The 26,367-nt window shown below is 41.0% G+C and overlaps 1 protein-coding gene across 2 annotated transcripts in view; it reads right to left on the reverse strand.

The window, feature by feature from the left end:
- The window catches only part of NTNG1 (netrin G1), a gene marked incomplete at both ends in the record, with an annotated part of 148,995 nt that overhangs the window by 69,546 nt on the left and 53,082 nt on the right, over positions 1 to 26,367 (reverse strand). For both annotated transcript variants that reach the window (XM_084290749.1, XM_084290748.1), the window contains one exon: positions 17,646 to 18,286. In XM_084290749.1, coding sequence (XP_084146875.1) covers positions 17,646 to 18,286 — 641 coding nt within the window. The remainder of the gene's footprint in view (positions 1 to 17,645; positions 18,287 to 26,367) is intronic.

Raw genomic sequence — 26,367 nt, forward strand, 5'->3', positions numbered from 1 at the left:
ATAGAGAAAAGCAGCATAAAAATATCCGTGGTGTGCGCAGAATTCCACACCAGGGAAACCAGTTCTGTGAAGCAGTGCATCTGTTGCTCTTTTCAAAAGATTTTAAAGCATTTCTGTTTAAGAGACCTCCTGTGAACTCGTTTAAAGGCTCGAATACGTCCCCGGTAGTTACTGCCGCAGGAATGGTATATATAGAAGGGCGGTGCATGGGCTGGAACGGCTTGCCTCCAAGGGAGAGAAAACATGCCTCGAGGTACTCCTGAGGGAGGAGCCGTCCACACAACCCCTAAATCAGCGACCCTGGGGACTGCCGTCCCTTGCTGGGTGCCCCCTGCAGGAGCGAGTGCTGGCGGGGCTCAGGCTGCCCCCCTGCAGGGCCAGCAGCAATTAGGGCAGGGGCCCTGCGTGCAGGGATATGAGGTGCCTGCAGGGTGCCGAACCCACCCCACGCACTCGTGCCATCGAATGCTGGGCTTCACTTGGCAAAATGAGACCCCTCGGAGAGCTCTGGTGCAAGGAGTAGCTCAGTCTGCATTGCGCCATGGTCAGCAAGAGGAAAGGCCTTCCTGCTGGTCCCGGTACCAGGGTTTTGTGAGGGGTGTTCTCCCCTGGGCTTTCTCTGATAGGCACCTGCTGCGACCAGCTCCACTTCGGAGCTCTTATTTCACGTTCATGTGCGGAGGAGAGAGAATTTTACTCAAGCAACAAAACCCTGAGGAGACTTCTGCCTCCATTTCAAAACCAACACAGAGAACAGTGTTTATATGGAGAAAATGAGTCCTAATTCAGCGAAAAGCAACTGCACAGTCGCATCATTTGCTGGAGGTGACTAATCCTGCCCAGAGAGCTCACAGCGGTGCTCGAGCTGCGTCTGCCTGGCTGGGACAGGAAAGTGGAGCTGGAGCGAGGGCTGGGGGACTGCGGTGAAGCTTAGAGCTCGATCAGGAGACCCCACTTATCTCTTTTTGAAAGCTGCCAGAAAGGAGTCAGACTTGTCTCCAAAAAGAAAAGGAAAGCAATATAGTCTTGTTTCTTATTTTTCTTCTTCCTAAATATTCTGGCCAAGTTTGCTCTGTGTTTACCAACAATGCGCACAAACTAGCAATAAAACACATGTAAAGAGCAAAGGCCATGTTCTCGTTCCAATTAAGTCCTGGTAATAAATATAGTCATGCATAACTTAAAAGTCCTTAAAAAGCCTAGAACTCCAGTGCTTTAAAAAGAAATGTACATCAAAATCAGACTTCCTTCTTTTATCTTTTTATAGGAGGTGTGTGGGGGAAGGTAAAGAAATATCACTAAAAGCAGACTTTAATTTCAATGTCACTATGAGATGTCTGTGCACTGACAGGACATTTGGGAAAGCCACCAGGATAACCGAGAGCTTAGCAGCAATGGAATTTATTTTGTTCTCTTCTGAGACTCCTCAGAGTCCTGACATGACACTTTTGGCATACGACTGGGTGACCTGCACTCTTGGTAGATATTTTAAAATGATAAATATATAAACTATTTTTGTATTGTACATACACAGATTAGCCTAAAACTAACACTTGAATCTGAGAAGTAGCTTCATATTCCTCTTTTTAGGCTTACACCTTCTCTTCCTCTGTACAGAAACCACTGGCCAAGACACAACACTGCAATCACTCTGAAGCACACCTTCTTATACAGGTAACATTTGCCCTGCTGGCCCCCCTGCCCCAGAGTTTTGCTGTTCCGCTTCTGGTCATTGATGTTACTGCTAGGTGTTAGTTGCATTTAAGGATTAAAATTGCATCTCTCCCTCTGCAGTGCTGCCATTGCTGTGCGTTACCAGAAGGAGAAAAGTACCTGGCAGGTTGCTCCGTGCAAGAGCTGCAGCATCCCAACTATTGTTCTCCGCTGTGTTCTGACGGGAGCTCAGTCTGATGCTTCTCATAAAGGGTAAGGAGAAGAAAGAACTTGCTACATGGGCAGGTTAATTGATCTCTTTTTGAAAAATCACGTTGCTGAACTTTAACTTTAGGGATAATTATAAGGCACCTACATTCTTTTCAAAAGCACCTATTCTTTTTCGAAGTACCTATGTTCCTCTGTAGAGTGTGTTCTGAGATATTCATGAATAAACTATCAAAGCAGCAGGCTGTAAAACTAACTGTTCAGAGCAAATGAACCTGACTAAATATTTCAAAAGTGGTTTTGTTCTGGTGTTTTCTTGAGTTACATTAGGGTTGACTTTCAAAATGCTTGGGACTTGCGCCCCATTTAAAATAAATGGGAAGTGGATGCTTCTTACTGTTTCCAAAATGGACACTCCAAATCTACTTGAAAATATAGAGAGATATTTTTTTTCTCCCTCTCTCTTTTTTTTTTTTTTTTTTTTCCTCTTCTTCTTAGTTTCATCGCGATTGGAGGTCACAATTTGAAAGAGAAAAGCGCCCAAACTGAACAGAACATTTCTCCTTGTTTATCATGCTAGCCTCCATTTTCAAACTTTTAAATTCCATACAATATAAGCTCCTTGTCACAGTATAATTCCCTCTGGAATTATTGTGATAAGAATTATTTGCCAGTAGGGCTGTGCGAATAATTGATTATTCAGTTCACTGGCTGAACTGAAAAAAAAACTGGGGGGAAAAAATCACTTGTGTCAAATGAAATGTGTGGTTTTATTTTCAGGTTTAAAATCTCTTTTCAGAAATTATTTTTGACATTTTTTTGAACAAAAACATTTCTAAAGGAAAAATTGTGCCTTTTCTGAGGTTTCAAAAAAAAAAAATAAATAAAATTAGTCAAAAGTATTTATTAATGTGGGTTGAATTCTGAAGATACTTTTAGCCATCCCTGACAGAAGTTGCTCTTGTGAATAATTTCTACTTCCAAATACCTGTTCTTTCTGCTGCTGAAGAAAACTAGATGAGAAGTGAGTGGTTTGTGTCTGTGCATAGTGCTTGAAGTATGCCAAAAGCAACTCAGCCTGCCATGGCTAACTTACTGAAAAAGAGCTACCGGGCCATCTTATCTCTAGCCCTGTTGGTATAAATATAGAGCGCAGTCAAATTAATTTAATGGGACTAATTTTAAACTATTTAGGAAATAAAGTTCTAACTGCATCTTCTGTTTTTGATTTTGGAAAACAATTATTTCACCTACTGTATTTCAGTTGCAAACTCTATATAGCTGAAAGTTTGTTTTCTTTTTCAAAAATACCCTATGATTACTACTTAATTATAGACAATAGTTAGTGTTGTGGTGAAGTCCTTACATTGTCTAGGTTCTGCAAACATTTTATTATGTGTTATTAAAGTCAGTGAGAAAACTACAAATGCTCTTTAGCACTAGAAAGATTGAGATAGATGGTACCATGGGTCAAATTTAATGGCTTTTTACCAATGGTAAACGTGAATGTAGTAGTGTAAGAGGTGGTCTGTGGGTACAGCTCCTAATGGATAACCTGGTCTCCTCACAGGTGGGTGGCCAGAGCTAGGCAGTCCCGTTCATTTATTAGATGCAGCTGGAAAGGAGCGCACAGACCTCAGGTAGGGAATGGGAGAGGAGACCTGGCTTCTGGCGTTGGCCTTGGAGCAATGAGCAGGAGGCTCACGTGGGCACACATGTACACCTGCTGCTTGCAGTACCACCACCAGTGCTGACCGCTTTTCCTCCAGTGCCAGAACAGTTCTGCCCGTGGGTTTAGGACTTGCCCTTGCCCCAGATTCACGTGCCATGGGACAGGAGACAGTGCAGGTCTGTGTGAAATGAGGTTAATGATACTGCTTTGATATTATTCCTGAAATTTAAGTGACAAAGGACCTGTAGTTTCAAAGCAGGGACTTAAGGCTGTGACCTAATGTCAGATTTGAATAAAACAGCGATTGTTTTTGGCCTTCAAGTGCGCTGAAATATTTATTATCCATGTTTGTTTAATAAATTTTGGGTAAATCAAAGAATGTTAAGAAAGAAGCTGGAGCAAAACTGAACTGAAAACAGAGGGGTCAGGAGCACGTTTTGGACAGAGAAGTTTGAATTTGATCCAATGACTGCAATATTTGATATAGTAGAAGAACTAAACAACTTAATTTACATTTTAAATATCTCAAATCAATACTTCCCTTCACATTCTGCACATTCTCTCTCTTCCCCCCTCTCCCCAGGAAACAACTACAACTGAAAAGTTAAGGAATAGATTGCAAGTTATGAGTAATGTAAGTTTGTCATAGGGCAAGCTGAAATACTGCTGACAAAAAACAATCAGTGTGTATTTATACTGAAGAATCAACCATTGCACTTTTATCCTTTTCCCTGAAATGTTATGCAGGCTTCCTCAGCCTCAAACTCCAGTGGAAAATGTATCGGCTGTTTCTGTTCTCACAGTATATTTGAGCTAAACTGGAAGCAAAATGTATGTGTATACATATACGCATAATAAAATAAAATAAACAACACGTAGCTCTAATGAACGGTACCAGAGAACTAGTAGATGTAAGCAGAGGAAGAACCTAGATATGAAGAAAAAAATAATTGTCGTTAATACCGGGATGCCTACCTGCACCCATTTGTAAAGCAGCAGTATATTGTGAGGAGTAGATCTAGAAAGATGTACTAAGGAGAGGATCCTGTTGGGGCATGGTCAAATAGTGAATGATAGCTTCTGGCATTATGGCTTTCTTCAGACCGTAGTGTTAAGAAGACCGCTGTTCATTTTTTGTTTGCACACTGGCAGAAAGCTGCCATCCAGTGAAAAGCAGAAGAGGGATTTGCCCTGAAGACCTGACTAGTGGGAAGAGGCAAGGTGCATTGTGAGGCCCTAACAACAACTCTTGCATTGCAGAGCTTTATCCTTAATGAACGCGGACATAATTATCAGAAAGCTTCTGAATTATGCCAGTAAAAACAAAGAAAAAGAAAAGGATAATAGCCACATTATTAGGAAATATTTTCATAAGCAATCCTCCTGGGGATGAAGGAGTTGGTGTTTGTGTCTGATGTATTCCAGTGCTAGTGTTCTCGCTGCCAAACACTGAGAGCTGCAAAGGAGGAGGAAGGAGACAGTTCCACTGGGATTTAGGATGGTGCTCACAGCAGTCATGACCTCCTGTCACCACCATTACTTCTCCTCGTCTTTCCTCATCTATTCCTGTATGTGCTCAGCATCTCCGCCTAGTGACCTACACGAGCCAGGAGGGGAGGATTACACAGGAGTACACCCAGGTCTTGTTAGAACTATTCTCTGCTTTCACGTTGCGCAGAAAACCTCAGGAGAGGGAAAGGGCAGAACTTTGTGGGTTTTATGCTATATGCAGTTTTATCATGATATACAGCAAATTGGCTGAACCAAATGACTTAGTGGCCATATAATCATATCACAGAGGGAACAAGCTTCTGGCATCTGTCCAAACTTCATGTAAGAGAAGCTGACTGTGTCTTTCAGAATACATCTTAATTCCATTCTTCTTCTATGGAAAACACTTGTGTTTCGTTTCAGTTTTACTCCTCCATGATAATCTCTGGGTTTTTGGGTGCTGAGCCTACCCCTGAAGATTAAGAACTATTATTATTATTTTTTTTTCAAATGGTCTTAGTTTGTAACAGGCTCCTCTCAAGTTAAATGCACTGTAGATTGAGAACCCCAGCAAAACCCATGTCAGAACAGCCATCGCCCGCTCTCTGCTTTATTGGCACCTGCTCGTGTGGATGCGAGGCTGGACGAATGCTCTTGGCTGCTGCCTTTGAGTTTCTTAGGATGAAGCCTCACCTGCTCCTCACACCTGTCCTGCTTGCCTAATGCAATTATAGCAGCTGTTTTTTTTTTTTTTTTTTAATGTGCTAAGTGTATGAGGATATAAAGAAGTACACATGTTGTGTGTTATGAATTATGGTGAAGCGCCTGGGTATGGGGCATTGAGACTGGGCTTTATGTTCCATTAATTACGTTGGTATTGCAGCAATACCTGCACGATTCTCAAAAAGGCTTCTCTTCTGTTACAGCACAGTCAGCCCGCGTTAAATTGCAGAAGCTGTTCCCGGGGAGGAAGCAGAGCATAAATCTCTCCTCTCCACCACTCACAGGCAGGCTGAATGTCAGTTATACATTAACTGCATTTGTTAGTCAAAACCTGCGTATGACCACACAGTGAGGAGACTATGAACTGTGTTAAAAGCGTATCCTTCTGGAATTGACTTGCAACCGTTTGTCATTCTGGTGGTATCACTCTACTGCATCTCTCCTATTTAATGCATGTATATTTTATGAAGCATTAACAGGCAAGCAAACATATATACCACAAAACCCAAAGCCTGCACTATACTCAAAAAGTAGCCATTGAAATGAAGAGAAATTGCAAAATCTGATCTCTCAATATAGTGACTCTGTATCTGTAAAAACAAACAAAGACAAAAATTCTAGAGGTATATTTTAAGATACCAAATCTGAGATGTGATGTTCGTACACATCATTCACATGAAAGGACGAATCCAGGGAAGAATCACCACGTTGAAGGTTACCTCTGCAGTGGCTAACTGATGGGAAGGTAAAATACTGCTATCTGGTCTGGGTGGGGAAGGACTCTGCAGTATTAAAACTCCTTATGAGATATGTACAGTGGAAGCGAAATATAAAGTTGTTATACTTCTCTGTTCTCTTCATTCAACTGTTTCTCTAGTCCCCATTCACGATTCTGAAGAAAAAAAATGGAAAAAGGGGATGAAATCCACTTTTTCACATCTAGCTTGTGGATTGGGTTAAACATTTTCAGTGGCAGAACATTAGCAGTTAATGACGCTCAGATTTTTTGATCTTTAGCTCATTAATAGCTGTAACAAACCATTCTGGAACCCAGCTTCCCATCTTTCAATTCTTTTCCTGTGTTGCAAAGGGGAAAGAGCTGCCCTTGCTGGCAGGCTGCAATTCCTATGGGACATGAGTGATTAAAAATGTAACTGGCTCCTTGCTGTTTTGCTGTCCTGCTGGAAGAATTATTTTAGGAGCATTCAAAGGAAAGAAGGCATGGTTCCATAAGCACAGTGTCTTTAATGATGCCTGTTAAATGACAAGCAATTTTCTGCATTGACAAAGAATAAAAGGTTTATTTATCACTGAAAATTGAGATGTTCCTGTCTTTCCTTCTCTGCTCCTCACGTCTCATTTTTACTTCTCCTGATGAAGGTTTCCACGCCTCTTTTGAGCCACACGGGCAGCGATTTCCCATGTGATACCACTGAAGGAGTGCTGATCACCACAGAGAAAAGTGAAAACGGTTAGAAATGAGCAGCTGGAGCTATGTGTGGTGCGGAAGGAGGGTTTCCCAAAGTGGGTCACCGACAAAACAGATGCCTTCTCATATCGCAGCTCTGTCCCCTGTCCCACCTGCCTTCTCTGCACCTTGTTCCTGCCCGCTCCTCTCCCCCTGCTGTGCTGAAGGGCAGGGGAACTGCTGTGCTGTGCTCTGATGGGGGGAGATGATAACGTTTTGAAATGTTCTTTCAAGTCAATTCCTGATTGTGCTTACGTGGCAAAATCCACAACCCTAGCTCTAAGCAAGGGAGAATCGCCCCACAGTTCAATAAGTATAATGAGAAGATCTAGAGCCAATTAAAATGTGATGAGGCTATAGAAATGCTGCCAAGGTATGCAAGGCTAAAAAAACCTCAGACCTCTCAAATGACCCTCCCTCTTCCCCCAAAACAACAGATGGAAAGCATCCGATTGCCAGGACATTTGTGTCACAGTGAATGCTAGCAGCATACGTCAAATAAAACCTAAAGGCTCGTCTACCGATGGCGTGAATTTAATGTTCCCTCTCTCGCACACAGGGCTACCAGAAGGTTCCTGGAGTCCAGTTCATGTTTGCCTGGCTTGGCCTGGCTGTTCTGAACAGGACTGAACAAAAACGATATAGAAGTATCACCAAATCAAAGAAGTCGAAATTAATATGTTTATAATGACTTTGATAAACACCATCCCCCAAATTAAAGATTCTTAATGCACGAGAGAGTTAAATGGGAAAATGAATAACATCAGTTTTACCAAATATAAAAGTCAGAAACAATAAACAGTCCTGCTACTGTTCTGTCTCTGGTAACTTGCATTAAAATATATATAAAGCATTCTGGGAACTGAAGCAATGCTTCAGTTCAATAAAACTAATGCAATTAAAGAGAAAGAATCCTGTTTTTCCCCTGCTTGCAATTTAAAATGAGAGCTTCCTAAAACTTGTGACCATTGCTGGAATCCAATTGAGGACCCCAGCTTATCAAATTCCCAGCGCTGGCACCATGCCTTTGAGGTATTATAAAGTGCTACTCATCCCACCAGCTCTGTCTATAAATGCTCTAGATAACTTTAAAGTGCAGACACCCCATTTTGAAACAGGCAAGTGTTCATTGTGAATCAAAATGGAGTCACCAAATTCGTGCTGCCTTCAGACAGCTCCTTTTTTCTGCGAGGCAACAAAGGAAAACGTGTTAGCACAGAAACGTCTCCCTTTAACATTTCTTTAAACTTGGGTAGCTTTGCAGGACAGCATACCTACAATAAGCCGCAGGTTTCTGAGACCCTGTAGAGCAAGCATCTTCTTGTGTAATTCATCCAGGGGCTGAGAAACTGCCGGGCTAATGAGCTCTCCTGCAGCCTCTTCCCCTGCAGGTGCTTCCCTAGCAGCACAATCTTAAATCAGACACCTCCATGGCAGACGTAACCCCCGAACAAACAGCAACCCCTCCCTCCCAAAGTGGCTTAAGAAAGCCACGGCAGCACTAGCATCTGACTACGATGAAAGCACAACCTTCTTTTCCATTCAGTCAGTGGGAGCTGAATTAATTCCTCGGCTTCTTTACTGCTGAGAGCCATGTCTTGGGAATTCAGTATGTGAACATATTAATCTCTCTGATAGGCGATAATGCAATATATTACTGATGGGGGAGCCAGCACATAAGCACTGTGATAGTGACCCTGACCAGCAGATGACTGAGCGGGTAAGGAGAGAAGGAGCTGCTCTAGCTTGAAGGCACAGCCTCCACTTTGGCAGGCAGTCCTTCACTCTTGTCCCACTACTAATTTTCCGATGCATTACTTTGTCACTTGGGTATCCAGAAATGCTCATTAAGAAGGTTTGTGACAGCCTCTGATAATACATGTCTGTGGTAAAATAATTGATCCCTCTTTGCAGTGGTGATCTTTAACACTCGTAGGGCATGGTAGATTATTAGATGGAAGGCACTCTTTGATGGTCTCTAGAGTAATACGTTAGCAGACAGCAATGTGCCAACAATCTATCACGTACAAAATCATGTCATCCCTGGAAAAGGGCCTGGCAGAAGGGGTTAGGGGAGGAAGAAAGTTTAATTATATTGGTGGAAGAAGAGGTGTCCTGAGAAGAGTGGGCAGCCTGATTATTTATTGGATGCTCAAAAGCACTCAACGCAATCTAAGAAAAAGATGAGCCTCCGAGATATGGTGGTTCACATTAATGTTACAGGCACTAGCCTTGAAGTCAAGTTCATGCTGAAGAACAAAATTACCTCTTACAATATGTAGTTTACTTCTGAAAATGAAAAGGGCAAGAGATGTATTAGTAATGTTGGCATCAGTGGAGGCAGCTGTTTTTAGATATTTGGTATTTCAGGGATGTGAGTTTAGCATCGTTATTAGAAGTACAGCTTACTACATTCCTCTGCAAACTTTCCAACAGTGAGCAGATGGTTATCCTATTACCAGCCATTTGCATTTAACATATTGTAATGATTTATATACCACATGTCACCGAGCAAAGTGAAAACAGTCAGTGCCAACTAATTAGTTGAGTGTGAAGACGCATATCTCAACGTATAGATCCTTATTGTAATCGGATTTTATCTTTTTGGTTGTTAATAGGTTTAATGTGCAATGTAACAGAAATACTGATGTCAGTTAGACACGAGCCACGGTGTCCCTCCGTCATCAGGACAGCGCTGTTATCATCAACACTTACACTGGTACTCCTGTTATGCTGTTTTATGAGTGATGGGACAGGGAGGACAGATTATAACAATCCTTTGTGCTTCTCTACCCATCCTTCTTAAGTGTATTTCCAAGTACTTTATAAATCCTGGTACATCAGCTACTGGCTCATTTATAGCTCAATGCGTGCCTGCATAGGTGGAAGCGGGAATTCCGCATGGTAGAGAAGAAAGACACTGCACAGCACATCTAAAGACAGAAATGGATTTAAGGGTGAAAATCAAAGCAATTGAGAACTTGATCACAAGGTCTTCCAGGAGGTTTACAAGGAAGAAGCAGACCACTATTGATATCTGCATAATCATCAAGTTGGGTGAAAGACTAAATGGTTCAAAGAAAGAGTATAACTTCAGAAAAATGCTCTCCAGTGCTGGGATACCGGCACGTGTATGTACCGTGTGTATGTACCATGTGTGTTGCACTGCCCATAGAATGTCCCAAGGCCTTCTCAGCCTTAAACCACAGCCTTAGGCGATGGGTTATCAGCCTCTTCCTGGAATGTTTTTGTTTGTCTTGAAGCTTATGTTAAAATAGTGGTCATCACCTGAGAAATGTCAAAATAATCATCAGTGAAGTAGAACTCTGTTACTCCTGAGTATGGCTGTATTTCCAACATAAAGATCATACCAATGAGATATTTCCTTTTATTAATTGCTACTGTTACTTGCCAGAAGTTGGGCTGTAGTGCTGAGTGAATAACCGGGTGCTGTTAGACTAAAACTCCAAAAGCTCCAAAAACTCCACGGACTGCAGTAATTAGAAGTCTGGTTTTGAGTGGTCTCATATGGGAGTGGTAGTACATCGAGACGTTCTCCAGCTCCTGCTCCCTCCTAATGTCATTAGGATGCCTTTTGCCTTTCAGCATCCTTTTATTTTTACCACATCCCACAAAGCTAACCAGAACACGGCCTGCTCTCCTGCAAAGGGCTGCAGCTCACATTATGCTTTCCTGATGCATCAGCAGCCAGACTTTCTCTTGGGAACTCTACCTGCAGTGTAACCCTTTGTCTCCTTTTCCCCTACCACACTGCTGCCTGCTAAATTCAGAGCTTTGCTTTTTACTTTTTTCTTATTTTATTTTTTATTTTTTTTCCCCTGTAGCTCTGTTCATACTTTCGCATATCATGTTCTATGAAATCAGAATTACAGTGCTGTTAAAAACTTCCCGTGTTGTTCAGCCCAGTTAACAAGATGTTTTATCTGTTTTATTGAGGCTCTCTGGTGCTGACTCATTTGCATTACAGCCCTCAGAGATTGTGTAGGAATCACGATGATTCCCTTTGTGCATGGTTCACTGGTACTGCTGAGGTGCATTAATCCTGGAGAAGGACTCGAGAGCGAAGGAGAGGATGGGTGTTCACAGACCCCATGTAACAGTTCAGATGAACAAGACTACAAGCCCTTGGCCTTTATTATTAATTTTCCAGTCTTCTGAATAGGTGTCTCCGTGTGACTGCATCACCAGACTTCCCCTGAAATTAGCAGAACTGTCCTGCCTTATTAGCTAAAGATGGCAGAGAATGAAAAAAGAGGTCTGTTTTTTTTTTTTTCCTTTTTATTTTAAATAGAAGCCACGACAGCCTCCTCACTGGTGTCCTCCCCCTTTCTTTCCTTCTTTCTTTCCTCCCTTCCTTTCCTTCGCTTGTTTTCTCTCACTCCTCCTATGTGAAACTCATTGGGACCTACTCTCATAGTTTCAAACATTTCCCTGAATCACAGGTGAATGGTGTCTCATTTCTGACAACTAACAAAAGAGATTGGCAGAGAAACAGAAATATCACCTGTTTCAAGAAGAAGCACATGGTTATTCTGGGTTCAGCTACTACCTTCTGAGACATTTCATAAGCTGATCAGTGTCCAGGAAAAATCAGCTCCTAAGCATGTGTAATTAAGTACAGAAATAGACAAAAATAACTGCAGGAAATCTCACCTTGGTGATACTGGCAGAAGGGAACAGAATGCTAAATTAAGCAACCAAACCAAAGTGGAAAAAAAAGCAAACACCAACCCAACAAATTGGTAGTTCCTGTTACTCGTGGAACAATTGAGAAATGTAAAACGTTGAACATGATGATATGTTGCACCACTCTAGCTTTACGTTCAAGCTGAAGGACATCTCAGTGCCAGGGACCATTTGTATATGTGATCCAGGAGATCTTTAAGCTTATTTCAGTGTTTGCATTAAATTGAAATCTTTTGAAATGAAAAGCTTAAAGGGAAGAAAGTTTGTGCAAGATTTTGGAATCGGCAAATTTATGCAGAAAGGCTCTTTGGATATCTTTTCAGCATACAAAGTAATACAGAAATAATTCTCATTTCTTTCATCAGGAGTTTCATCTCTACTTCTTTAATGTTCAATGGCAAAATGAATTATACTACAAAAAAAGCTTGGTTCCTCTCCTCAGACACACTGATTCTGCAGGATATGGGGCGTCCTTGAAAGACAGATGAGGGAGATCAGTACAGAAATACTTGACATCTTGCAAAACAGGCCAAAAAAAGATGATCAAATGCAAATGAGGAAAGGTGGTAAGTGAAATCTGGTGATTCAAATCCACTAGTTTCAAAAGTGTATAGCAGAGTTAAGGGCCTTGTCAGCCTTCCAGACTTATTCCTCCACTTATTCCTTCAGGTCACCACGAGACTGGGCTGATTGCCAGGACTTATGTCACCAAGATGGCAGGGGGAACCAAATATTATTTAATATTATTTGAACATGAGCAGGAGCAAAACCTTTCCTGGACACCGATACTGACTAAACCATTGGAGACTGCTAATGTGTGAATAAACACAGTAACCATTTAATTATTTCAATTCCTGATGATCCAAGATTTGTTTACAGAAAGTGAAGGACCATTTTCCTTAGTGACATATCGCAGTAGATATATTAAAAAAGCTAATTGCACTTGGGAGTTAAAGATAAATTGACATGCTCTTAAATACACAAGTTTCTTTTTCTTCCCTATTCTCTAATGAGTTTATAATTTAATTGGAGAAATTGCTAGATTCACTCCAAATACTAGTGAAAATCTCAAAGGAGAACAAGCTGCTTATGCAACTGTTCTTGTAAAACAAAGGAGTATTCAAGTACAGTAAGTATATACTTGAAACATGAATGGTATCTGGTTTGATTAAAAAAAACCAAACCAAACCAAAACAAAGCTGAAAGCATGATGCTGACACATCTTCCTATGACGGTCTGGTTTTGAGCTGGGTGTTAATGAAAATGTTTTCGGTTATAAATAAAGCTAAAGCACTGCTATGTATAATTGTTTCCACAGGGCAAAGGTCTGCTTTTGGGTATGTTACAGAAGGGCATTACTTCAGTGTTATCAAAAGAGTGCCAGAAGAGTGCACCAGCTTGAACCCAGCTAATCCATCCACGGAGGGGTGGCGTGGGACAGCCCCGGGCACAGGCTAAGGGTGGCCTCGGGGGCAACGACAGCTCGGCCAGGGCACGAGGCCACATGTCTGCAGGGAGCGGGCCCCTCCGTCACAGGGGACTGCAGGGCAGGCTGACTAAACAGGCAAAAAAAACAGAAATCAAAACAAAAAACAAGCCCTGAAGTAGCAAATATGCTTTCCCTGAGAGTAATTTGTTCCGATTCTGAGGCGGATTAAATTTAGAAGAGATAATGTGAGAGCAAGAAACTGTTAAAACTGAGGATATTTTTCACGTATGTACTGCGAGTTAGAGGTTTCTATTACTGCTGGAACTGCAAGCGTAGCTGAGACAGGGTCAGAAAGCCCTGGAGCTTAAATACAGAAGCTTCAAGGCGAGAAGAGTATAAAAATAAATTCCGAAGGGCTTAATAACATTGTATAGAGGCTGGGTCTTCTAGTGTCAGAAAGAAACTGTTGGCTCTTAGATCAAAAACTAATCATGAAAGAACAATATGGGAGGAGATTTTTCTTTGGTTTAGCTAGCTACTCATTCTGTAACCCACTGGGGCATTTTTTTTTTTAAACTGTCATCCCAAATCATAGGTAATTTATGGTGCATAAATGTGCACGTTATTGACAATGTAACAGTTACACCAAAAACATTTTGGAATGAATGCGGTTAAACCGTTAGCAGCCTGATCCAAAATCTGCTAGGAATCTTTTGCCTGACTTCAAAGGAATTATTATCAGCATTTTAGTGAACTTCTCCTACAAAATGAAACGAGCGCTGTGCCTTGCAGCTCACTGTCAGCACTGTCCTTCGCATGGCAGCTGGGGTACGCGGCGCCCGCAGAACGTCGCCCCACGCAGTGAGAGGAGAGGAACCTTCCTGGGGTTGCCACACGGGGTACCCTCCGAGTCTCTGCTGCGAGACAAGGCGAGGGGGGAAATGTCTACACGTTCCTAGTTTCCCATCCCAGAAGACTTTATTTATGCATTAGTCGACCTTTCTAGCCATTAGGCCCATCTTGCTTCAGCAGTTAATTAACACAAGTGCCATAATTTAATACAGTTAATGCTACTTGATGCCCTTTAATGTACCTTCCATTAGTGATATTATTGTAGTATTACCCTGTAAATTAAAATGAGATCAAGACTAAGAGAGGCTCTCTTTAATTAAGGTACTGGCACACTACATCGTCCATTATTCACTAGAAAAAATCACCCTGATTTAGTAAAGCAGACCATCAGTAAGTCAGAATTAGTTCACGTGGATTATTAGGTTTCTTGAATAATGTGAGCACAATGGGCTTGCTGAAATTGCTAACAGCCAGGTTTCCCTTTTCTCATCATCTTAATAAACACACAATGAAAGTGGTAAATTGAAGATGAATAAACAAGTGGTAATAGAGGAGGTGAAGCCTTCGTCAAGAGCACACAGATTTTCATCTCTAAAGCTGCATACATCAGGCTTATTTCACACCAAAGTGCAAAGCAATGACAAAACAAACCATATATTAACTGGGGCAAATCTCCTACCTTTAATTCATTGTTAAGTGTTAACTAACCCAGCATCTTGTACTTTAAATATGGCAGCTTTAAGGTAGATGTTTTTTACTGGCACTCATCCTTAAAATACAGTGTGAAAAAGTTAAATTTTATGCTGCCTTTAGAAATGTGCTATTATGAACTTTGGTGATTTTAACTATATTTAACCTACAGGTTATGTTTCTCCAGCAAAAGAACTAGCTTCAAAATGTGTCTTCTAGCACCACTCACCCACCACATCAAGCTCTTTGGCATCGTTTCTTTGTATTCCCTCCTTATGGAATCCTGTCTGGTCCAGCTAATAAAGCACATAAATACCTATGCACATATAAAGCACATAAATACCTATGTCTCAAAGCCTTGAATATGAACCACCGTGGCAAAAAATTATTATACCTTGGTTTCCAGTTAACATCCTAGATTAATGTGCGAGGGCTGGAAAGTTCAGCTGAATCAGAAATGGGCACAAAACCTCTTGTAACCCTTGCTCCCTCTCTTCAGTCACATTCCAGTGCCCACTGCTACTGCCCAGGGCACACCAGGGAGGGCACGGACTGCAATGCTGGTTTGGAGACTCTTCAGGGGGACCCTATAAAGTCTCTGGAAGGAGATTAAAAATAACCCAAACTGGCTGACAGTGGCCTACTGCACGTTGCCTTTGGTGCAAACAACTAATCAGAGCATGCGTACTTAGCAATAAGCAAGCCCATAAATTATTTAATGAGAAGGGCTCACTATATATTGAAGGAAAGGACCCCAGATCCCTAAAGAGCTGTTCTCACTAGCAGAAGAGTGATAAGAACCCACATGGATCTAATCTTGTGAGATAGTATTACATATCAGATGATTCTTTTAATGCCTATCCAATTACTGTAGCATTTAAACAATGAGCATCAGCAAAAGATAAGTTCTCTGTACAGCTATGTTTCATTTTTATAAGTAATTTGTCATGAGATCGCTGTACCCCAATTATGTTTGAAAGGTTTCTGTTTCTAATTTGCATGGAATGCACCCTTTATGCACCTTAAATGCTTTCTTCACAAGGCACTGATGGTCTAATTGAGGTCAGACCAAGTTCCAGCATTCTGGGGTTTTCAAATGGGGAACAGCATTTTCTTAAAGTGTAAGGAACTTAACATTCTGAGCTCTGATATAATCCTTCTTTACATGTAACCTATTTGGAGCTACATGGAGAAAGGATACACATCAAGTAGAACAGACCTGTTAATTTGGCTATACTGGGCACACTTAGTATTACTAAAGTATACTTAGTATTACTAAACTATTGCAAACACTATCTTGAGCTGCCCATGATCTACTTAGTCCTGTCAAGAGACTTCTAAAAAATAATAAATTTACCGTATAACTGATCAGTACAGTAAGAATTCTTAAAACAGGAATATTTATCTTGTAATATTACACCTTGAATTAATGACCCTGTATGTACACATATGTATTTGGTGTGGACACAACATTGTAACTACATGCAAAAGCTATGGTCCTACAAAAATGCTTACACGGTCAAGTCTGCATGTGGCAGCAATTCTTCCTTTGTATAAACTTAGAGGAATATTTTTCAATAGATTACCTCAGAGTAATTTGATTCTATTTTGATTTTAGATATCTATTTGTATATCATGGAAATGCTTAGGAACCTGAAAGGCTTGTATAAAAGAGGTAGAAAATGGCAAGCTCACTACAGGACTAATAGAAATAAAACCACTAGTGTTTTAAATAATCACTGTCTCTATTAATTTTCTATCATTTGTGTGTCTGGAAAAAATACCATGGCCTTCCAGGATACATTAGCTTGTCTGTTTGTTTTGATATCTAGATTCTCTTAAAAAAATAAAGCTTTTAAAAAGGAAGATTTGAAATATTCTATAAAAGGTACATAGAAAAGTAAAAAAGTATGTTTGCGAGTTGGGCAAATTACTATAGAGCAGGTCCCATTTGTTTCTTCTGAAAAAATTGTCATCCAAGACATGTTAAGGATATCACCCTTCTGCTTGAGGTCATCGGTCAATTGTTAGTTTGAGTTGGGAAGAAAATTTCCCGATAGGGATGTCATTGCATTGATATTATTTTTGGGTCTATGACACCTGATACCAGCCACTGCTTGCCACAGAGGGATTATCTGTCTTAAACCCAGATGAGTAATAATCTTTGTTATATTCAAATCAGTCTTATGCTCTCCAAAACACTGTCCGTTTTTTCATTCTACTTCAGCTTCACTGTATTTCAGAGCTAATTAAAGTACAAGGAATGGACTCTCATCTCTGCTGCCTTTGTTGTTTGTATACAGTTTGCCCTAGTCCACGCAAGGGCTCTTGTATCAATCATATCTTGCATCAAAGGCCTGAAAAAAAAAGTAGAACGGAATCTCTCTTTTAGTTAACTGCCACTAGATTAGGTGCCAACTGTACAAAAACAGAAAGAGAGGTCCTGAAAAGTGTCCTAATGTCAAGGTGAATTCCTAAGCTGATGTAAGAAACTGTGAATACTGTTCTCTTTCCAACATCTAGGGCTTCCCAGGCTAGTGACATCAAACCCCCATAATTTAGTACCACTGAGTCAGAAGCTTCTAGTACTATCAGAAACACACCAACTGAGCCTGACTGGCAATGAACACGTTATGGTAGATACTGTTGTCACATCTGGGGAAATAAACAGTTTTGCATAAACTCTGAAAACAAACACACGTGCCTGTTCCTAAAGGTTTGTATTCTCTTACCTTCCATATACCCTTATGTCTGAAATTGCATAAAAGTAGCGTGCCAGGTGTTGCTCATCTACGTATATTTCTCCAGTTGCTGGCCTAAGCAATCTTATCCTCAGATCCGTGATGGTAAAGAAATCTCGTAACTTCTTGGTTGTGTCAAGCTGGCCATAAAGAGAAGCCATGTTATGAAGCCGAGGTCCAGCAAAAAAAGCAAATCTATCTTTGATTTCAAAGTGGATTATTTTACTATTTGTCATATACCCAGTAGAGTATTCTTCTGTGCAAATGATTTCTAGGACTGTGTGCTGCGATAAATCCCTCACTGATTTTGGATCCATGTGGAAAGCATCTAAGCAGTCTGTGGCATAATATTGGTAGGGCTGCCATGTTCGTCCATAGTCGAGGGATTTCTCCAGGATCATTTGGTCTGGACGGCCAGATTCGAAAGTGATAACTATGTTATCTGTCAGCTCAATGGTTTTGTTCCAGGAGAGCGTTATATTAACATGAAGAGGCTTTGGATAATCCTTCCAAGTTGTGGACTGCCAAAATGTGGAGGGATGCCTTCCTTCAAGATCAAACATCAGTTCCGGAGGATGAGCCAGTTCTTGGGTACTCGCATCGCATTCATTATTGCACATGTAGGGATTCCCCTAGAAAAGAGCAAAACAGCGTTACAAGAGGCACAGTACAGTCACTGTGCCACATGAAGGTGTTTTGTGTGTGGTGCATGAGAACTGCTGCTTTTTCTTCAGGAGTGAAACCCAGAAAGAAGAAATGAATGCTTGCAAGGATTTATCGTAAATCTTTATCTTAACTAGATTTATTCTGTCTGTTTGATGTGTTAAACTAAACATACATGCAAACACACATATACAGCACCTTTGCTTCTGTAATGTAAACATTTTCCTCAGTATGTTTTAGAGAAAGAAAATAACTTATTTACCCTTGTATCAAGCTTATATGGCAAGGTTTTGGTAGTGTGTGTGGGTGACTCGGACCAGCAATCTAGTCAAAAAGACCAGGAAGAGTAAGAAAGTGTTATTGTTCAGTAACTCTGACTCTTAGAAAGATGCAACAATGAGAAAGAATTTCTTTTTAAATCAAGAAAGTTCCTCAAGAGCTCAGTTAATAAAAGAAGTAATATTAGGTCAAATGTTTTGAAGGCAGCAGTGTAGTCCCTATGTACTCCCTAAGAAAAAATACCCAGTACAGCTTCATGTTTCCTTTCACCTGGATGTGAAATTAAGCATGCTTAACTCTGTTCCCAGCCTAGCACTGTGTTCCCTTAAAACACTGACACTCTGCACCAAAAGTCATTAGAAAAAACAGTGCACCACAAGCTCTGGAGCTAGATTCAGATGTCTGCCATCTTATTAGAGGGTAGCAAACTACTTCAGGAAAGACTTTACATGAGACACAGGCTCCAATTTATCAGGACAAGATAATCCACCACTTGATTAGGTGGGAGATGTCAGCAGCTCCAGCTGGAACGCTGCCGAGGTGGCTGGAGGTCTGAACTGTGGGCAGAGTTAAAAACAGCAACAAAAAGAGCTTGCCAATAATGCACAGCTTTTACCGCTACTTGTCCTCTGTAGCAAGGTGAAAGTGAATTATTCTCTTCCTGGCCTTTTGATACATTAACTTGCACACTACAATCTTCTGCTTCTTCACAAAGGCTATTTTGTCTGCAGATTGGGAATATCTTGCATCAGTTGCCAAGATATCAGACCCTGTAGGCTGCACTGAATCATGTCCATCTAATTTAGGCTTTCAACAGTACATTAATATTTTGCTACTTGTTCATTCTACATTTGTTTCGGAGAACAATTGCTGTGCTGTATGTTTCTCTGTGCCTTCAGTACGGAAGAAGCTATGCCTTTTTTCACTGATGGTCAGAACTGCTGGGGAAAAAGTTGCACACATCTGTATCTAGCAGCACTGACTATGGGCATAACTGTAGCTGTGATTGTCATTAATCAGACTTCTCCTCACCTACCCCGATAATAGAACAAGCCCTGGTATGATAATCAACTTTTTCTTTTCTTATAATTACAGTTATTGCTTCTCTCCATCTCAAGGCCTCAGGGTAACGAGGCTGTTCGGTGCCATTCACTGTGTGAAATGAGCTTCAAACACGAGTTTCCACCTTGCTCACTGCTCTGCTCTGTGGCATACTCCCATGAAACACAAGAAGAAGGACTTAAGTACTTGCTTTGACCTCCCCACAGGCAACTTCCTCTAACCTGCACAGGGAAATACTCTTTTTCCTGTTACTCTCTCTTTCCTATTAATACTGATGAATCCTAAAATTTACAGCACAGAATCACAGAATCATCTAGGTTGGAAGAGACCTCCAAGGTCAATTCACTGAGACTTGAAGTTAAGGAAAAAAAAAGCGTTATTTGAAAAGCAGAACAGTGCTCGTTAAACTGAAAGATTCAAAACATGTAGCTGTAACTGAAAATATGCTGTAAAACGTGTCTATAATAAGTTCCTGTTACAGTTTTCCTGATTTCAAGCTCACAGTTACTATTTCTATTCCTTCCTTTTGAATAAAACAGTGAAAATCAAAATCAAAATAAGTTTTAAGCAGAATAGATAAAAGACTTTTTTTTTTTTTTTTTTTATTACTTAAGCTCGACTTAATATAACAGACACAAACACAAGGACTTGCCACCTTAGGCATTTTCTTTTCCTTAGGAAAACTCTACGTGCTGTGAGATCAGCAGGGTTCCGTATACTTTGAATAGTGTAAATCTGATTTTTGCAGTAAATGCTCACAATTACATAAGCCACACCTCTCTGAAGTTTCCTGGAAAAATCTGGTCACTTCAGTCACCATGAAACTGTCGCATACCTATGATGTATATGCTTCTGTCATCTTTTTGGTGAAAGCCACTTCATTGGGAGGTCATGGGTATTGAAACATAGCAAATAAATTGGATTGCAGACATGTGTTAAGCATTGCTGAGGGATAGCTTTGGTTTCTTACAGCGCAAGCAGACAGTAAGGCTGTTGTGATTCATGTTAAAAACTAAAAGCTACTCTGAACCACTAGCCCCTGGGTACAGGAGGAAGGATGTTTTATGACTCTGAGCAGGTAACCCAGATTGTATGGATACAGCAAATGCTAAAAATTAGCATTTGCTTGCTACTGAATGATGCTCTACATCTCTGTGGGCACACAGCTTTTTGGGAAAGATGGCACTACTCCAGTTAATGGCAGACTATAATAAGACACAGGTCAGAATGACAGTGCTCTCCTGCACCTAAACAGTTACCAGCAATAACATCAGTGTCACAACTCTGCTGAAACCCTGGTGTAAGAAAAGCACTGCAAATGAGACTCCCAGTAAAAACCTTTTGGCACATCCTCTCCAATAAACCAAATTATTATTTTATTCTTTTAGCACTCAATTGTCTTTTAAGGGATGAATGATTTGATGACACCAAAATAACCAATGTGGAGTTCAGTGTTCTGCAGAGGGAATTAGGAAAAATAATGAGGAAATGCAAGCTCAAAAAAATAAATGTCCTGAATTCTAGTACAGGGAGTGGGAGACAAATGGGACTGATAGATAAGTTCCCCTCTGCCTCCTGGCATGTCAATCATTGATGTAATTTTGAAATATTTAACGTGACTATTGATTCAGAGGCTTAGAGTCAGATCCCATTTTCTCTACCAATAACTTGGCTTTAAATTGTTTCTAATTAATCTTAAACATAATTTACATGTTAAGTCATATTTACATTATCAAAACAGCATAAAGATGTCTTACCGTACATAAAAGTCCCTCGGTACATGTTAGTATGAAAACAATTAATTTAACTGGGATTAGTTATGTATTTTAATGTCTTCATCTCTGTGATAATCCTCTTTAAGACCTCTATCTGAGTAAAATGGATACAACAAAGAGAAACTATCCCCCGATTTGTCAAAACTAAGCACATTCTGTGTTGGAGACATCTAAAAGACCGGAGCATTAGCAGCGGTAAGTAATTTTGTGATCAGCAGGCTGCCATAAATAGATCTTAATTTAAATCCTCTGAGCAACAGCTTTTCAGCTGGACAAGGTGGAAAATATTTATAACTTTTAAAAATGATATTTATGCCATTAAGAGATTTCTAAATAATTAAACACTAATAAATACTTCTAAATGCTTTACTGCCAATTAGCATAAAAGGTTGCTGCGGCCTTCCCAACACCACTACCATCTAGAAGAAACCCACTATTCTGCTGTACAGTTATCGGAGATTGGTATTAAATAGCTCCTTGCAGGCAGTCAAATTAATTTGCTATTATTTTTTGTCACTCATGGAATTCAAAATATTACCAAAACTGCTGCTGTTGCAGTTCAGAAGTGTGGACTTTGGGAAGTGCCTGTTTGCAGGTGCTACCCTGTGGCCCAGGGGCCTAAAGCTCTACCACACGTTTTGATCCTGTTCAGCCACGACTCAAAAAAGCAGTTATCTGAGAAGCTGCTGACTAGGACCGACTGGTCCCAGGAGGGTTTCCCCTCAAGAAGCTGAGTTTGGTTTGTGTTCACACACAGCATCTGTGTCAGTGAGCTCGAAAGTCTGTCAGAGGCGCTCTGTGTTGTGCAAGGGGCCTGAAGCCCCAGGGCGATGAGGGCAGGCACTGTCCCGTCTCCCTGCCAGGCCTTACAGTGTCTTACCAAGTGTACCCATGGGCACAACTTGGTGACGGTGACCCTTGAGTAAGGATTTAGGATAAAACCAGACGTCTAGCAGTAGTAGTGTGATCTTTGAACGTCACCAGGGCAGCCAGCAGCAGTGCTGCAGCTACTGTTCAAGGGTTAAAATACGATTGCTGCCTCTCAGGCAAAGCCTCCATCACGGACACCCTTCAGTGGCATATACACAGGCTTAGGGCTTGATTGAAGATGTTGCTTCTTTCAATCTGCTTCCTGTCCACACTAACACCTCATGGACCTTTTTACTCGGGAACAAAGACAGGGGGGCTTAACCTTTCTTCAGCGTGAATATTGGAAGCTGTATCACAGATTACACGCTGTAATAGACACCTGGCTAAATCCCTACAGAGGATTATAACTTGCATTTTCAAACTGGTGAAGGCTGCTGAGGTCAAGCAGGCCAAGATTTTAAGAAGGAGCAAAATAAATTTTCAAGAAGCAAGTCACAGCAACCGATTTTTATACTGCTGCCTCAAGGTAGTTAGCTCAGATGCGCTAGACAATAAATAAATATAGTCTGAATCAAATGTGGAGTGAGGCTGTGCAGTAAATTACTGCATTCAAGTCACACTTTCAGAAATAATAGAGTATTTCTGTTTTCCTTTCCAAAAGAGCATTTCAAGTTTTCCATTCGGTACCACGCTATACGTTGCTGATGACTAATTGGACAGTAACAACTGATAGCAAAAATTGCCCTAATGCTTACATTTTCCATGTGATTTCTAGTTATGTGTTTACTATTACACAGCCAGACTATGAAACCATTAACTGGGAGATACTACTCATTAGGAGTCCTCTGTCTAAGGGCACATAGTCAGTGTAGTTGATTGGCAAGACACAGAATACGTCGTATAATAATTCATGTTATCACTACATCCATTAGCCAGTTTGAGAGTATCTTGGTCGATGTCTGTAGAATTATTGTTGTGATGAATACAGGGATGGCTGTAGACTAGAACAATTCACCATCAATAACATTTCATCACTGCAGTGACAGCATTTTAAGTTAAAATGATTTAAGTTAAAAAAGAAAAGGTGCTAAAATCTCAGTGGAAGATTCAATGCTCTCACAGAGCTCCCAAGTGAGAGGCATTTGGATGGTCAGACAAGCACTTTGAACTCTGAGCTGCGGGCTGCACACTGTGAATTCACCAAAAAGAAAATAAAAGAATGTTTAAATCAATAACTTCTGGAGAGACTTAAAAAGATTAAACCAGGGAGGATGTGACTGACCAAAAATAAATAATAATACTTAACAACTTTGTGCACTTCTAAGCTTGAAAATACATTGCAGGTTATCGTCCTGATCCTGAAACAAATGCAGTGCAAGCAGGTCCTTAAAAGTCAGATGTTTTAATTTATTTTTTTTTTAAAGATATTTACATGTAAGTCTCTAAAGATCTGGCACTTTGTCTTGTGGAACGTAGGCTTAACTAATGAATCTTCGTGACAATAGCTCCATGAGGTAGGGATCCTATCCCAGATTTACATATAGCTCAGAATAGAGAGAAATGCTTTTGCATGACAAACTCTGTAATCCCTGAATATATTGCACTGTTTCTTCTAAAGCCTTATGGCAGATCACCTCAAGGCATTCCTGGTACCTGGAGTAGTTTTCAGATTATTGTTATTAGATCATCCCTCTCTCCAATACTAGTAGCTGAAAATGTATCATAGGAAAAACATTTTAAAATTTGCATCACCATTACGGGAAGACTGTATTTCCCTCTTTCCAATGCCCTTTGTCACTGTGTAACAGGAACACGGCATAATTTGCTTGGTGAAGAGGGAATTAAATTATATCATCTAAATCTGTTCGGGCTTCTAGAATTTTCTAGTTCACAGGAGAGTTACCGAGAGATTTAGCAAAACTATTACCATATCACCATTGGTATAATATGATCACATTTGCAAAGGCACTTAATTCCTATCAGAACATTATTTCTTTTTAGTTGCTCAAGATCCTTATTTTTCTAAATGCTTTTCAAACTACTTGACTAGTCTAATGGATTTTTGTTTCCTCTGAATAAACTCTGCCCACTTTTTCTGGGGAAAAGCCTGCTTATTCCCACTTGACAATTTTATGCTTCTGAGGCGATCTTTGACTTGGCAACCTTGCTGATGTTATTTTGACCACTTGGTGATTCTGGCATTAATGATACTTTATGGCAGATCTACTGACACTGACCCAAATGTATTTTTGTTGTTTGAGAAACTCAATATTGGCGTTTTCCTCTTGTGTCAGCAGGTATCTGGCAATATAATCACTTTCCTATTTATAGCTTTTGTAATATCATGAGGTGCATACCACTGGGACCCCATTGTGCTAAGCTCTGGCTAAACAATATGGCAACAGTTCCAAGCAAATCTAAGTTTCTTCATATGCTGGATGCATATTTGGGTTTGAGGAACTGAAATCACAGGGGACATAACATCCATTCCTGTCAGCATACTGGCACTTGTCCTGGCAAAGCCAGCCCATCTATTAGAGGCCTCCACAGACGCAGCAGCAGAGGAGATAGATCACCACGGTCCTGCTCAGCGGTTTTCTGTGCATTTTTGTTAGATCAGCTCATGCAGCCATGCTGCCACCCTGCAGGGTCCCCAGCGGGAAAGGGTGCCACTCACATTATATTGAGTGGTCTGATACAGAGCTCATCTTCCTTGCTCTTTTTGATTATCTTCAATTATCCATGAATTTAGAATGGGAGCCGCTGAGGGAGGGAGTCAAAAAAGGAGATGTCTAAAATATGACAGTTGAAATGTGCCATCTCTGTGCCAGGGAAAGCTGGTGTGGCCTTACTGAGGCCACAGTTACCATGGTGGATCAGAAAGGGAACAGGGGCATTGTGACAACCGAGACATTAATCGTCTCTGTGATGGCAGAGTGAATTAGGGTGCTGGCAACACAAAGAAAATCTCAGTATTTTATTTTATTTTATTTTATTTTATTTTATTTTATTTTATTTTATTTTATTTTGGCTAGAAATAACTGCATTCAGATTTTTGGTTCACAAGGAACATCTGTGGATGGCAAAAAGACTGAGAAATGTGCTGTGAGGGCAGGGTGTGCCCCATCAGGCCTTAATGACCTTGACCAGTCCCATGTGGACCCCTGGTCAGGCCCTACTTAAACTCAAGCCAGGGCTCTCCTCTGATTTTTTCTCCTGGGTGGGCTTGAGGTCTGTGTTATAGCCACATCTCCTGCTGCTCCTGATGGGGCTCTATGGATGTTCCTACTCCAGCCCTTGCTGTGCCTGGGGCTGTCAGTGGGCCTGCTGGGATTCCTGGCCATGCAGGATGTGTGTCCCCCCCATCAGTAAGGGCACAACTGGTGAAGGTGGTCCTCTACCCCAGTGCGGGGCCACTCTGCTTCTGGGCAGTTGTGTGGGGATATGCTCTGAGTGAGGAGATAGGAATAACGCAGATCCCCAGCTTGCCCTAGGCAACAGTGGAGCAGGTTTAGACTAGTTGAGTATGAGATTGAAGTAATGAGAGTGTAGAAATATTGTATTGGGAAAAAAATTCAGGAAATGTTACAGCGTGAGCAAAGTGGAGCGTTGCATTGTAGTCTGTGTGGGCTGTTGCACCCTGCTGGAGAGGGTGGACTACCAAACCCTCCTGGGCAGGGTGGGTGATTACTGTAAGCTGCGCTCAGCTGGTGCTTCTCTCTGTGCCAGACATTTGTGAGTACCATGTGGTTTTTCTCTGGTAGATGGCATAAATAACTACTCTGTTTTTATTTCACTCAGACAAATGATGAAATGTGCCTTGCAAGTCATGGAGGCAGGTGGGATGTGATGGCTGTGACTTCTGGGGAAGGTTGCTCTGAGATTTCTCATGGGTTCCTGGGGAAGCTCCATCTTCCGTGGTAGGGCTTCCTCTTTCTCCAGGAGAACAGCTCTCAAGGAACATCTGTGAAGGCTCATTGATGTTATAGGTCCCAGCAATTGAGTACATCCAGATACAGGCCAAGAATTTCAGCTTGACCTCTGTGTAAATCAAATGAAACGAG

The sequence above is a fragment of the Netta rufina genome, assembly GCF_964035555.1.
Source record: "Netta rufina genome assembly, chromosome: 8".
Taxonomy (NCBI): domain Eukaryota; kingdom Metazoa; phylum Chordata; class Aves; order Anseriformes; family Anatidae; genus Netta; species Netta rufina.